The sequence below is a fragment of the Coptis chinensis genome, chromosome 6 (genome assembly GCF_015680905.1).
Source record: "Coptis chinensis isolate HL-2020 chromosome 6, ASM1568090v1, whole genome shotgun sequence".
Classification (NCBI taxonomy): Eukaryota; Viridiplantae; Streptophyta; class Magnoliopsida; order Ranunculales; family Ranunculaceae; genus Coptis; species Coptis chinensis.
The window spans coordinates 83,222,584-83,237,290 of record NC_141461.1 but is presented as its reverse complement, the minus strand read 5'-3'; the positions used below and the strand labels follow the sequence as shown (position 1 = coordinate 83,237,290).

The 14,707-nt window shown below is 38.9% G+C and overlaps 2 protein-coding genes and 1 long non-coding RNA gene across 8 annotated transcripts; 2 read left to right on the top strand and 1 right to left on the bottom strand.

The window, feature by feature from the left end:
- Nucleotides 1-5,533: 5,533 nt before the first annotated feature.
- Nucleotides 5,534-6,409, top strand: LOC147494905 (uncharacterized). Its single transcript, XM_086568277.1, has one exon. It carries the CDS (start codon nucleotides 5,534-5,536, stop codon nucleotides 6,407-6,409), a length of 876 nt encoding a protein of 291 aa, XP_086424403.1.
- Nucleotides 6,410-6,505: 96 nt separating this feature from the next.
- LOC147494904 (SH3 domain-containing protein PJ696.02-like) lies at nucleotides 6,506-8,879 on the top strand. Of its 4 annotated transcripts, none has more exons than XR_015200292.1 (3): nucleotides 6,506-6,952; nucleotides 7,981-8,440; nucleotides 8,540-8,879. XR_015200292.1 is itself a non-coding variant. In XM_086569399.1 (3 exons), the coding sequence occupies exons 1-3, from the start codon at nucleotides 6,894-6,896 to the stop codon at nucleotides 8,722-8,724; spliced, it is 339 nt and encodes a 112-aa protein (XP_086425525.1). In that variant the 5' UTR covers nucleotides 6,508-6,893; the 3' UTR covers nucleotides 8,725-8,879. The 4 variants fall into 4 exon arrangements, 1 of the variants encoding a protein (XP_086425525.1); XM_086569399.1 differs by having other exon boundaries at nucleotides 6,508-6,952; nucleotides 8,346-8,440; XR_015200293.1 differs by having other exon boundaries at nucleotides 6,510-6,952; nucleotides 8,245-8,440.
- Nucleotides 8,880-9,698: 819 nt separating this feature from the next.
- Nucleotides 9,699-11,281, bottom strand: LOC147494903 (uncharacterized). 3 transcript variants are annotated; one of them, XR_015200294.1, is made up of 4 exons: nucleotides 10,837-11,281; nucleotides 10,551-10,703; nucleotides 10,139-10,451; nucleotides 9,699-10,042 (listed from the first exon to the last, which is right to left on the bottom strand). It is a non-coding gene; the product is annotated as an uncharacterized LOC147494903 (long non-coding RNA). The 3 variants fall into 3 exon arrangements; XR_015200295.1 differs by having other exon boundaries at nucleotides 10,551-10,744; nucleotides 10,837-11,236; XR_015200296.1 differs by lacking the exon at nucleotides 10,551-10,703 and having other exon boundaries at nucleotides 10,837-11,226.
- Nucleotides 11,282-14,707: the final 3,426 nt, after the last annotated feature.

Below are 14,707 nucleotides of genomic sequence, written 5' to 3'. Positions count from 1 at the left end.
AGAGATCAATTGTCTCAATGTGGAAGCTGAGGCAAATGAGGAACATACTCTGGTTGGGAAGATTCTTGGAGGACACCATCCTCCAAAACTGGATGAGGTTGGACAGGAGATTCATAGGCTATGGCAAACAACAGGGAAAATCGAATTAGGAAGGCTTGACAGAGATCATGTAAAGATAAAGTTTGAGAACAGCCAGGAATGCAATCATGTGATCACAAATGGACCATGGATGTTGGGAGGGCTCATATTCTCTGTAAAGGAGTGGACAGAGAGGGAAAAGGATGGAAGAATATAGGTTTGAACTAGTTAGTTTTTGGGTCCAGATATGGGAGCTACCAAAAGACAGGATTAACAGAGCAAATATTTGGACAATTGGAGAGGAACTGGGGATGGTCAAGGAAGTTGACACTTCTTGTCCACCTGAGTTCAACCAACCGGTTGCGCGTGTTAGAGTAGAAATGGATGTTAAGGAAAGACTAAGGAAGGAACAACAGATCAAGTTAGAGACTGGGGAAGTGCTAATGGTCAGATTCAAGTATGAAAAGCTGGAGATATTCTGCTACTTTTGTGGAGTCATTGGACATGATCACCTGAATTGCCGGATTAGAAACCAGTATCGATATGATCTGATTAAATGTGGGGGAAGCCTCAAGGATATTAAACCAAATTTCACCAGTCAGATAAAGGCAAACAAGTTTTACAACGGGGTTGCGTTTACGGGCACACAAACGTACACTATAGGAGGTACCCCCTCAAAACTTAGGTATGAAGAAACACCGGCACCGGAAAGGGAGAAATGGTCATGGGATTAATGGAAAAATGAACTATCGATCAAGACAAAGCAGATGGGGTGGTTCCACATCAGCAAAGGCAGATTGGTATAAGGACAAAAATAAGGTAGCAGATGTGGGGTCTGGAGACTGGGTGACAGCATCAGGTACAACGGCTAGCTCAACGGACAAATTTCAAACGGTCACTAAGATGGTACCATCAGACCCAACAAAAAAACAAGAGCTGGGCAGTCAGGCCCAAGGTCTAACTGGGAAGGAATATGGGCTGGTATTGGCAATGGATCAGGATGAAGAGGCAAAACAAAGCCCAACTGGAATTGAAAGTGAGAAGAAGCTGGGCTGCGACCTGGAAATGGGGGACCACAGGGATGAGCTGGGTCTAGTGGTAGCTGAGGACATAAATGAAAAAGAGCTGGGACTATCTCAAGCTTACCCTATATGCATCTCGAACAACACCAAGGTCTTAATTCAGGAGGAGGGGATGATAGATAGGTGCTACCCTAGTAGGCCTGCGGCTACCAGCAGATGCGAGCAGATTAGGTATCAGATTAACACCCCAACTACCACAGGAAAAGTTTTAGTTTCCAATGGAGTCTCGAGCCACACAAGAAGTGATTCGCAGAGAGAGCTTCAAGAAAAAGCTGAGCAACAAACCCAACACAAACCTACACGTGGCAGAGGTTTCAAAGTCATGGTTTCCCGAGGCAGAAAGGAAAAGATGTCAAAAGCAGAACCAAAATCCAGGCTGGGGAGTGCTGATAGAGAGCAAGAAAAACTAGCTCAGAAGGAACAAAAGAAAAGAAAACTTAGTCTGAGTGAGGAAGTGGAAGAAGAAATGGTGATGAATGGGGGAGAAGGATGGGTAAGGAGAAGCAAACGTATAGGGGAACAGAGATCAAAGAAAGCTAAACAAATGGCTGAAGAGCTGAGGAATAAAGGACAAGGACATCTCCTGATACTGAGAAATGCACATATAGTGCAGATATCAAGTGATTCAGCAGCATCTACCACCTCAGAGGAATATGTCGTCATTGACTCAACAACAGAACCAAGTCAGACAGAATCTGGAGGCACAAATGAGTCAATAACATCATATGAGTCAGGGGTTTCAGAGGAAATAATGGACAAGCATCAAGCTCCTATGGAGGTATACTTCTCGGATGATGAAGAGGATAAGATGGTGTATGACACAGAACAGCAAGGCAACAGAGAAATGATGGGATATGAGGCTGATGGGGACCAACACATATACCAACCACCTCCTCTGGCAATAGATGACACAAGTGTGTTAAGAAGCCTAAATCACAAGGAACCAGAAGAACAGAAAGCTCAGGACAACACAGGGCAAAGCTCGGCTAGTTTGAACAAACAGTGGGATGAAGATTACATCATGAGGGGACACAAAAGTGGAGGTTTCTACAGTGGGGGTCTGTCTACTCCCCCAGGGTTCGCGGTAGCTGTCCCATCACAGCTGCCTTGGTATCCATGACGATCCAAGCCTGGAATTGCCGGGGGATAGGCACCACCACGGCAGTTCAACAACTAAAGGACCTGATAGGTAGGTTTAATGTAGATATTGTCTGTTTGGCAGAAACGAAAGCAAGCAAAGAAAGGATTGACTATCTCAGTAAGCAGCTCAAGTTAAAGGGTCATTTTGCGGTTCCAGCTCAAGGTCAAAGTGGAGGGTTGGCAGTGTTATGGAAAGAAGGTGTGGATATGGAGATACTTGGGGCTTCAAAAAATCAAGTCACAGGTAAAATTACAAATTATTTTAGTACTGATGATTGGTTCTTTACTTTTGTTTATGGGGAACCGGCTGCTCACAATAGGAACAAAGTCTGGAATGAACTGAGGGGAATAGCCCCTTTGATTCCTGGACCCTGGTGCTTGTTTGGTGATTTCAACGCTATAGCCCAGTTAAATGAGAAGATTGGAGGGAAAAGCAAAATCACCAAAAGTATGCGAAGTTCAGTTAATAATGATGATAAATGACCTTGGATTGGTGGACTTGGGTTTTAAAGGCCCAAAGTTCACTTGGAGCAATAACCGGAGATTAGGGGATCATGTTCTTGAAAGGCTGGACAGAGCTATGGCTTCTCCTGAGTGGATAGCTCTGTTCCCTTATGCCAAAGTGCAAACTTATGCTAATGCTTCCTCTGACCATATATCCTTAATCATAAATCTGGAAAATAAGGAAGAAAGGAACCCCAGACCTTTTAAATTCTTCAAAATGTGGCTTGCAAACGATACTTGCAGACCTGTGATTGAGAATTCTTGGAATGCCATCACCCATGATCTTCCAGACAGCAATCTCATAAACAAGATGCATAAAACGAGATATGATCTCACTCTCTGGAACAGGCATGTGTTTGGGAATATCTTCACTAACATTAAGGCTGCTCAAAAAGAATTGGATAGAGTTCTAGCAAAACCTTTTTCTGCTGAAAACTATAATAAAGCTAAGGAGCTTAAAGATGTCTTGTTGGGGTGGTATGAAAAGGAGGAGGACTTTTGGAAACAAAAATCCTCCACAGACTGGGTAAAAGATGGAGGAAAAAACACTCGTTTCTATCATTTGTCCACCATCTATAGAAGGAGGAAAAATAAGATAGAAAAGATTAAAGATGATGATGGGGAGTGGAGAGAAGGCAGAACTGCTGTGGGAACCTCTCTCAATCAATACTTTATGAATATTTTCACTTCTGACCACCCGGAAAGGGATGAACAGATTATGAACTTGTTCACTAGTATTGTTAGTGAGAGGGAGAACGAGATTCTCACCAATACCCCGGACCAGGAGGATATTTGGAAGGTTGTTAAGAAGATGGGCAGCCTTAAATCCCCTGGTCCTGATGGCTTCCAAGGAGTTTTTTATAAGAAATGTTGGGACATTGTTGGGCCTGCTGTGGTCTCTTTTGTGCAAAATTTCTTTAACACTGGATATCTTAATCCAAAGTTCAATGAGACCTACATTGCCCTTATCCCCAAAGTGGTTAATCCTGACCATGCTTCCAAATTTAGACCAATCAGTCTTTGCAATTTTGGGTACAAAGTAGTATCTAAAATTCTTGCAACAAGACTGAAAGGTCTCATGAATAGGATCATTTCCCCTTTCCAAGGGGCTTTTATCAAGGGGAGAAGCATAGGGGACAATGTGGGGCTTGCATGTGAGGTGTTTCATAATATGAAAAACATGAAGTCAAAAACCGAGGGATGGTGTGCCCTCAAGATGGACATGGCTAAGGCTTATGACAGGGTGGAATGGGAGTTTGTGGACATGATTTTTGAAAAGCTAGGGTTTAATGGGAAATGGAGACACATGATCCATCAATGTCTCTCCACAGTGTCTTTTCAGGTCATGCTCAATGGCTCTCCGTTGGAGAAGTTTAACCCAGAGAGAGGGCTGAGACAAGGGGATCCCCTATCCCCTTATCTTTTCATTTTGGTCTCAGAGGCCCTCTCCAGAATGATTGCTCAAGCTGAAAGTAATAAAGAGCTGCATGGAATCAAGGTAAGGCGAAGCTCTCCTGCTCTTACCCATCTGCTCTACGCAGATGACTTGATTCTTTTCATCAAAGCAAACCTTGTTGAGAGTGTCAAGCTTAAACAGATTCTGGATGACTACTGTAGGGCATCTGGCCAGAAAATAAACTATGAAAAATCTAGTATTTTCTTTAGTCGGAATGTCAATTATAGACAGAAAATCAAACTCAAAAGATTCTGGAAAATGAAAAATTTTCAGCCCAAAGAAAAGTATCTTGGAGTACCTATCATGCTCTCTAGAAAGAAGTTCGAAGACTTTGACTACCTGGTGGATAGAATCCATAGAAAAGTTAAAGGGTGGAAAGCAAAGGTTCTATCCCAAGCTGGGAGAACTACGCTGATCCAAGCAGTGATTCAAGCCACCCCCCTATATGTCATGTCGACTTATATGCTGCCAGTGGCAACATGCAATAAGATTGACAAGGCATGTAGGGATTTTTGGTGGAATGACACGGAACAATCAAAAAGTGTTCACACCATTGGGTGGGAACAGATTTGCAAGAGTAAACAAGAAGGAGGATTGGGTCTCAGGAAAACCAGAGACATGAATATGGCTATGCTAGCCAAACTCCCTTGGAAGGCAGCTACTGATGTCCATTCTCTGTGGACTCGCACCATGTTTAGTATATATAGTAAACATTGGATTGGAGATGTTTTTAAACCACCTGACAAAGCCTCCTACTTCTGGAAAGGCATTCACAATGTCTTCAATTCCATCAGTGGGGGGCTGATGTGGAGAATAGGGCAAGGCACTACCATCTCCATACTGAAGGATCCCTGGCTTAAATGTCTAAACAACCCTGTGACACTAGAAGAGCTGGGGGTAGTGGATGACTCCCTAAATAATCTTCATGTATCGGACCTCTTTATGGTAGATGGTAGTGGCTGGGACCTAGCTAAGCTCAACAAATGTTTCCACCCCTTCTTAAGTCAGTTGATACAGGAGATAGTGGTTAGACCTCATGCTGCCCTAGCTGACAAAATGGTATGGGCTATGGAAAGGTCTGGGAAGCTTACGGTTAAATCTGTTTATGATTTCCTCAAAAATAAGGAAGGTGAGATGGGGCAAAGCTCTAGTGTAAACTGCAGAGCTCTCAAGCATATATGGGCGACTCCTCGCCCATATGCTCTCGCAGATGTTTATCTGGAAAATATACATGCATGTGCTGGCCTTGGGAGATAGGTTGGCTGAAAAGCATATGAAAGGGGACTTCTCTTGCCCTTTTTGCAATAAAGAATTAGAATCTGCAGAACATCTCTTTTTCACTTGTGAGTGGACTCGAGCAGTTTGGTTCAGCTCCCATTTGGGGTTGAGAATAACTCCAACACAGCAGACTCACAGCTTGAGGGACAGAATCGAGTTATACCTCACGTGGTGCAATAGCAAGGACAAGGACCTACGGCTGGCTGGGACTCATACCATGTACCTGCTTCAACAGATATGGAGGTCTAGAAATGAGATGAAATTTGAAAAAAGGAAAGCGAATAGAGACCGCATCATCAGACAGAGTAGAGTGCTAGCAGACAAATGTTATGCCACCTTCAGAGAAGAACCCTCTCTATCTCAAACCCCCATTAATTGTTCTGAGAATCTTTTAGATAATTTGTTTCCGGCAATCCCAAATGACAGCATAGTGATTAGGTTTGATGCTTCTTATAACAGGCACTCAGGTTGGGCTGGAGCTGGAGCAATTGCTAGTAATAGTGAAGGGGTCATGATTGGAGCAGCAATCCGAAGGTTCAAGGCTCAGGATATTGGGGAAGCAGAAATGGGAGCAGCCGAGGTGGCTATATTACTGGCAAGGCAACTCAACTTTGGTAGATATGTTATAGAAGGGGATAACTTGGAAGTGATGCAGGCGCTCCAAGGGGCAGCATGTCCTTGGTATCTGGAAGCGCTGAAGGCTCACATTATCTTCTTAGTTCATGCTTTTAATTCCTGTACTTTTAATTGGATCAGTAGGCTGTTTAATGGGGACGCAGACTCCCTAGCGAAATGGGCAAACCATCAGCTGGGAAGTTCTGATCTTCCAAAGTGTATGGTTGAAAACTCCTGTGTTCCTCTTCACCTTTAGGTGGTTTTATCTTAAGGGTAGTATGTTTACATCGAAAAAAAAAAAAAGTGAATGTACCTCTATACCACTATCCCTCCCCATATGTATATATATATATATATAACCCCGCTCCTAGATGGATGTCCGTTTACGGACTTTACTTAAAAACCGAAATTTCAAAATATAATCTCGCGAAAGGTTTTCTGAAAACTCTCTCACTCGCTCTCTTTCTTCTATTCTCTCCCTCTCTCATGGGGTTCCTCTTTTCTCTATTTCTCTTCCTAAAATTCCGATTAAAAACGAGGTTACAAATTCGCGTGTGAAGAATGGTGGAGAGATTGAAGAGAAACAAAAAGAAAGTCATGTGGAGAAGGAGCAAGAACAGAAGAGTGTTTCAGAATTTATCTCCTGGTTTTTGGTTGTTGTTGATGATTACTGCAGATTCATATAATTTATCTCCTGACGTATAAAGTGGGAACTGGTTTGGTAGTTGCTCGAAGGTCAGATGGGTCATGGTCTGCACCATCTGCAATATCATCTGTTGGTTTGGGTTGGGGTGCTCAGGTAAGCATATAATATTTATTGTCTTTATCATTTGCGTAGAATTCATTTGTGGTGCATTGTTTTATATACGCAAAGGTATGTTGTATACGTGCTGCATATATCCTTTGGCACCTTATAAAACTTGTTTTGGTGTGGATGATGCTGGTAGTAGTTATGTTATTTTCAATTTTACTTGATGACCCTGTTCGATTTATCATTTTTTCTTCAGATGCTAAGATTCATTTAGCCAACTTAATGTACTTATGTACCTAAATAAAGTAAAATAAATTGTGCTGACAAAAACTTGGCAATGTGTTTCATTGAGACCTTCCACAAAGTCAAACACTCACATCTTTCCTCAATTGCAAGTTATTCTAGCATTTTCCTTAGATATGGTATCTTCCAAAGACAATATCAGATTCCTTAATTTTCTACTGTATTGCTATAAGCTTATAAGGCTTGTGTGTCCTTATGTTGATAAATTATTTGATAAGCGAAAAGAGAGTGATGTTTCTAGTCAGAATAATACCAGACAAAGTGGATAGAATACTTGGAGTGGAAAAAAATTCATTCGAAGCATCCGTTTGTAAACTTAAAAAACACATGTTCTGGATTATATGTTTTGTTCTTATAGGATACAGGATGCTGAATCTTAGTTTCCACTTTTCTACGGTAGACAAAATGTCAGTCACAGCCTATCCACTAAGATGGTCGCCCATTTTCCAACAACATAAGATTAAATCTGGTTTGCAGGCAATTCAGCCATCACTTTAAGGATAAATTTCACCATAATTAGATAATGGGGCAGAATCCATTTTATTCTATCTTATAGAAAAAAAAACTCAGGCGAGAGTGAAACCAAATAAAGAAGCCTTATGGTAGGATTTTATCTCGGATTAATACAATTGAGAGTTATTTATTCAAATATTGGTTCTTGTAGTTCAATTTTGAACTGGATGTGAAGCCTCATTATGGAATTCTGTAAGAATTTTTGCATATAGTTACAGTACGGATTAAACACTAGCTCAGGGGTTTGTCTACATGTGCAGCGCGGAGAATCTATGTATCATGTGACCTTGGTTGCATGAATGGAAAATGCTATAAATTATTTAGAGAAATGAAAAAGAAAGAAGTCGATGGCTCTAATACACTTAAATAAAATGCTTGTTTAGTATTTTAGTCTACTATTATTGTGACCCAATTAATTTAGTTTCTAATATTGCAAACATGATAGTGTTTTAAAAATGACTGGTAAGTTTCTTTTCTTAGGTGGCTTGATATTTATTTTTGACAATAACCCTTTGATTTGAGAGATTGGGGGTGAGCTTACAGACTATTTAATAGTGCTTCACGATATCAAGGCTGTAAAAACATTCTGTAGTTGTTTGCAATTTTCTCTTGGGGCTGGATGCAGTGCTGTTGCAGGACCTGTAGAGAGAGTTTTAGAAGCAGATCTTAGAGCTGGAGATAGAGGATCAGGCATGTGCTATACTTACAGCTGCAGTAAAGGTGAGATGAGATAGCTTATGTATATTTTTTTGTGGACTAGTTACATTTTCTTTTACATCCATACTAAAGAATTGATGTATATGATGATGTACTAAACAGGTGCATTTATTGGAGTTTCTCTTGAAAGTAATATTGTTGCGTCGCGGATGGATGCAAACCTATGCTTCTATGGTGATCCGTATCTCACCATGACTGACATTCTTCTTAGGACTGTTGAGAGACCCAAAGCTACTGAGCCTTTGTACTCTGCTTTGAGAGACCTTTATTCTAAGCTGCAGTACTAAAGGTTTACTTCTGAAACATTTCAATGTACATACATGTCATAGTATCTTGCCACCTGCAAATCAAGATGTAGACTGGTCTCCCACAACAGTGGTGTCGAATGTTAATATTGTGGATATTGTATAAAGTTCAAAACATGCTTTTTATTTGTGTTTTATCATTTCCTTTACACGGCTTGAAGTTGCCTACAGTACAGAAGGTGGGAAAGAGAAAAGAAAAAAGAAGAAAGAAGGGTTTAGTCATCTTATATGGAAGAGTTTTTTTTTTTTTTTTTTTTTTTTTTTTTTTTTTTCTAGTCCCTTATTATACTCTGCCTTTAGTAGAATGTTAAATTGTGGAGAGCCTTTATATTCTTTGTGTATATATACAAGGGATACTGACATTTGGAAGTATTATAGAAATTGCCTGGTTGTTCGCATTTTGAAACTGTTCTCGATCAGATGTTAGTCCTCTATCGTCGAGTACCGCTTTTACATTCTAGGAGGTGATTAACCAGTTTTTCCAAATACATTGTCTAAATTATGGCAGTGTTTAATGTTATCCGTGTAACACAACATTCTAAGAAATCCAGTGGAAAATAGAACAATTGCAAATACAGGTTATCTAGAAAAATGTATTCTCTTGTTAATCAGAGATACAAAAAATACCATCATCATCACCTAAAAAATGCCTAGTACTATCATCTCCAAAACTATATCATACTGCACTTGTTCATCTTCATTTTACCAGCTTCTTCGACACAGAATCTTTCTTATACTCTTCCATTTCATCAATCCACAAATCAGCAAACTCGCAATTCTTCAAAGCATTGCGAGTTTAAATCCATGAAGATGGTAGATGGGCTAAATCCATATGGTCATTAGGCATTTCGTTCAGCTGTATTGAGTCGATTAAACTTCATGAAGAAAACGTTCTTTCATTTTCACTCTGTAATGATTAATGATGATTTGGTAAGTGCTTGATATAGATATATCAATGAAAGGAGAACACCTAAGAGAAAAGTTTAATATGCATGCAATTGTGACATTTAAATGAAAGAAAAAGCTTCAGAAGCATAATTTCGTAATGCGGAGAAATCCAATTCTGACAAACAAAGCAAGCTTCTAAATGTTAGTTTGTAGTACAACTTCAGCTTATGGCCCCAAAAAGTAAGACTTGCTTCTTTGCTGGAGACTATTCCGAACTCCAGTGAATCATCCTCGAATCAGATGGAGTGTTTCTTTGAACATGCCCATTTCTACTGTATGCTCAACTGTCACAAGCTTCCTGTTCGTTGACTTGATGAACTTAGTTTCTTTCAGATTTTCACCTCCAACATTCCTAATAATCAGTCAGAATGCACTAGTGTTAGAAAATATAGCCAGAGTAGTGTCGAAGTCAGCTTTTGTCGAGAATGAAAAAGGCAATGGCACTTACATGCCCAAATCTCATAAATCTTGGGACTGCTTTAAGAGATGTCAATTACACTATGCATGGAGCCTTTAGGAACCATTAGCAATTGTTTAGTAACCTCCAATTGCTTATCTGGATCTGACAGTAATTCAGAAGAGGAAATGATAGTCATTGTTTCCAAGGCTCTTGTATTCTTCAGCAACAATTTAAGGAAACATAGCTCATTCTTGCTTCCACTAAATTCCCAGACTTCAACTAACTTAAGGTTCGACAGAAAATCTCGAGGAGTCACATGATCTGTCACACCGTCTTCTTCAGATTCACATACACCAAGTCCCTAGGTTAAAATCACACCAAACTTTAGACGGGCGAATACAAATACTAGTAATAAATGAATAAATGAAGAGAACTATATACTAATATACTGGAAACTTACATAGTCAATGAAAAGACATTCCATGTTAGGCAAGTAGTGAAGCAACTCCGTCAAATATTCACCATTAAACAAATCCACACCCACGCTCAATCTCACATATTTCAAGTTTGAAAATTTTAGTAAATTTTCTGTGAGACCTGCTTTAGAGAGCGTCTTGAATATCAAACCATGTTACAACATTTATCAGGAATCAGCTATCCAAAGGGTATAAAAAGTATTAGCAACAACAATGAGGTTATTTGACATGCATGTAAACTAGAAAATCCAAAAAGAACAAAGAACCTACCTCAATTGAATCATCAGATAACCTAAGATCCTTTACATCACATATCGCTTTAAGAAGCTTATCCACACGCTGACCAATTTTTCGGGTGCTACAGATATCAATAGATGCATTGAATAGAGAGAACAGGTTGTATAATGATAAATTGATAACTTATACGCCATATTGCAATCCAACTCCAAGGATACGAGACTCTCTGCATAAACCTTTATCTCACAATCATGAAAACTATCCTTATGCTCTAAAATATCAAGTATTACTAGTCTCTTCAGGACGGGAGCAGAAATGTTGATAGCCTTCATCTTCAACCATCGACAATTCAAGAAAACAAGCTCTTCAAGGAAATAGTTAAGTTTGGACTTCGGAGAGAGAAGGAGCAAGTCATGAGAAAACCCTGCGTGAGAGTCTATTTCGTATTTCGAAATTTCGGTTTTTAAGTAAAGTCCGTAAACGGATGTCCGTCTAAGAGCAGGGCTCTAATATATATATATATTGGTTACGTATATTTTAGTATTATGATTAGATACTAAATTCTCTCGATATATGCTGATAAAAGCTTTTGTAATTTGAAAATGAAGAGACGTGTTATTTTTATTTCTCCTCTTCTTATACTCTTTGATTTTAAAGGAGAAATTAGGCCATGTTTCTCCCTAGTCGAACTCATCTTGTATCAAGAGGGCACGACACTATCTTGACCAATTCATTTTAGAACGACTTGATCATACTACATTGTGGACCCTAATGATAGTTGGTCCATTTGAATCCATGCACCGTAGTTTGAGTACAACCATTTTATGTTTAAGGATGTCAGAATGGACCATTTTTGCATGACTTCTGGTTACATTACTTCATTGTTATAGGCTTATAGTTGGATCCCCCAAAAATTACTTGTATTTTGGTTCTTTAAGTTGGGTACAAAAATGTTCCAGAGAATGGAATGCAAGTATGGATTAAACTCTTAAAGCATTCCCAAGATATCCAATCTCAGATTGGGGAAGTCCTTTAATGAAACTTGTTACTTTGTCTATAGAGTAAATTTATTATAAAGCACATGTTAGGCTAGTTGATATGTTTTTTCATAGCTTTTTCATTATATTTTTAATTACAACTAAATCTTTAGGAATCATTCGTCAAAATATTTGAAGCACATATAGTTTTTTGCTTTAATTTTTGGGTTAACGAATATTACTCCCATTAGATGAGCCAATTAGGACCCCCCTAGATAGGAAATTAGGGTTTTTTTTTTGTGTGTACTTAAGGGGGAGATCCTAATTGGCTCATCTGGGGGGTAATACTAGTTAGCCCTTTTTTTTTTTTTTTTTTTTTATTTATTTTTTCTGAAATGAAAATTTAATTGTGTATAGAATAAAGATGTGTTTTGTTTTTTCCAGGTCCCGAAATTATTGATGGATACATTCTACTAGAAGAAATGGGATTCACAAGAAGTCATGTTGATAGCATGTATGGAAATGACACTAACAAGGCATTGACATACTTAACAACTCCTGAATATGGCAATTTTAGACCTATCAGTCTTTGCAATTTTGTTTATAAAATTATTTCAAAACTTTTAGCTAATAGATTAAAGTGTCATATTCATAATATAGTATGTGTCCCCTTTTCAAGGAGCTTTTGTTAAAGGTAGAATATAGGGGATAACATAGGCCTTGCTAGTGAAGTGTTTCATAACATGAAGAACATGTATAAGAAGAAGGAAGGCTGGCTAGCTTTAAAACTGGATATGTGTCATATTCATAAGATAGTACGTGTCCCCTTTTCAAGGAGCTTTTGTTAAAGGTAGAATGTAGGGGATAACATAGGCCTTGCTAGTGAAGTGTTTCATAACATGAAGAACATGTATAAGAAGAAGGAAGGCTGGGTAGCTTTAAAACTAGATATGGCTAAGGCTTATGATAGAGTAGAGTGGTCTTTTCTAAATAATATTTTTGAGAAGTTTGGTTTCTGTGAAAAATGGAAGACTTTTAATAATCAATGTTTCTTTTCTGTTTCTTTTAAAGTGCTCCTTAATGGCTCTCGCTTGGAACAGTTCTTCCCTCAAAGGGGATTGAGACAAGAGGGTCCTTTAACTCCTTATCTCTTTATTCTTATTTCTAAAGCTCTCTCTCGCATGATTAATAAAGCTGAAAATGGTCATGCTATACATGGTATTAAAATATAATTATGAAGTATGCTCCTCCCATTGCTCATTTACTATATGCTGATGATTTACTGTTTTTTCACTAAAGCTTCTTTAAGTGAAGCAGGTGTTCTTAAAGATATTTTGCATGAGTATTGTATGGCCTATGGCCAAAAGATCAATTTTGATAAATCTATAGTATCTATTTTAGTAGGAATGTGCATGCTAAACATAGGAAAATTTTGTGAAAATACTGGCACATGAGAGAATTTTCAAATAAAGATAAGTACTTAGGGGTACCTATTTTACTCACGAGCAGTAAGAAAGCTGATTTTGATTACTTGGTGGATATTGTACATAATAAAATAAAAGGTTGGAGAACCAAACTTTTATCCCAAGCTGGCATAACAGTTTTGATCCAAGTTGTAGCTCAAGTTACACCCCTTAATTTATGTCATGACCTCGTATTCCCTCCGACCCTCCCTATATCTGTTTGTGACAATATGAATGAAGTGTGTAGGGAATTTTGGTGGTATGGGGATGATAAGTCTAAGAGTATCCACACTATTGAGTGGGATAAACTTTGCAAACCTAAGTCCCTTGGAGGACTAGGTTTTAGGAAATTTTCTGATATGAACAAAGCTCTGTTAGCCAAACAAAGTTGGAGAGCTTTAAAGGATGAGAATTCCATCTAGTTTAAAACTTTTCATGCGGCTTATGGAAAAAAAAGGTATGGGGATAGAACAGAAGTTACCACCTAATGTCTCTTACTTCTGGAGAGGGGTCAATAAAAGTTTTGATCTGGTGCATAAAGGGTATATCTGGACCATCGTGGATGGTGCTCGCATCTCTGTGTTCAATGATCCTTGGCTTATGCTCCACGATCACCCTATACTGATAAAAGATTTGCACCCACCAGTGGGGATCCAGAAATACTGGAAAGTAAAAAATCTCATGAATAAGAAAGGATCGGCATGGAATGATCAACTTATTGACGAAGTTTTTGATCCTATAGTAGCAGGGCTTATCAAGGGAACAGACATCAGACCACATGATGGTGGGGAGGATAAGTTAACCTGGTGGCCCGCTACTAAAGGAAAATTCTCTGTCAAATCTGCTTTTCATATGCTCAAGGCAAAGGATTGGGAGGGAAGTGACTCTACTTTTCAAGCAAAAACTATCAGAAGAATTTAGAGAGCTCATCTGGTAGCTAGTGAACAAGTTTTCAAGTGGAAATTATACATGGACATATTGCCAACTGGAGAGAAGATACAGAAGAGGATTAGGAACAATGATACTATATGTTGCTTTTGCTTCATGCAAAAAGAAATGGTGGAACACATTTTTTTTTTAATGTGATTGGGCTAAAGCTTTGTGGTTTGCTTCGCCACTGGGTTTACGAATAGAGGTCAACAGAGGATGGCCCATTACAAAGATGGGTGGATGAGATCATGGAATGGTGTGAAAACAAGGTCCCTGACATAGCAAATTTGGGTGTGTATGCATGCACCCTAATGCAAACTATGTGGGATAATAGGAATCTGGAGAAGTTTGATAAAGGAGCAGCGGATATGGGGTCTATACTAATAGCTACTATGATTCAATGGGAAAGAAGACTCAAAGCTTTTGACAGAGAGAATCCAAACCTTACTTCTTCTATTAATACTACACTTAGGAATATAAATTCAAACCATAGCCCACATGCCTCAACATCTACTAGTAACAATAATAATATAT

Excerpts from the sequence above, each read along its gene's own strand:
- LOC147494905 (XM_086568277.1), top strand. The coding sequence starts at position 5,534 with ATGAAAGGGGACTTCTCTTGCCCTTTTTGCAATAAAGAATTAGAATCT.
- LOC147494904 (XM_086569399.1), top strand. The coding sequence starts at position 6,894 with ATGGGTCATGGTCTGCACCATCTGCAATATCATCTGTTGGTTTGGGTT. Across the intron at positions 6,953-8,345 it reads GTTTGGGTTGGGGTGCTCAG|TGCTGTTGCAGGACCTGTAG; the intron begins GTAAGCATATAA and ends GGCTGGATGCAG. Across the intron at positions 8,441-8,539 it reads TACTTACAGCTGCAGTAAAG|GTGCATTTATTGGAGTTTCT; the intron begins GTGAGATGAGAT and ends TGTACTAAACAG.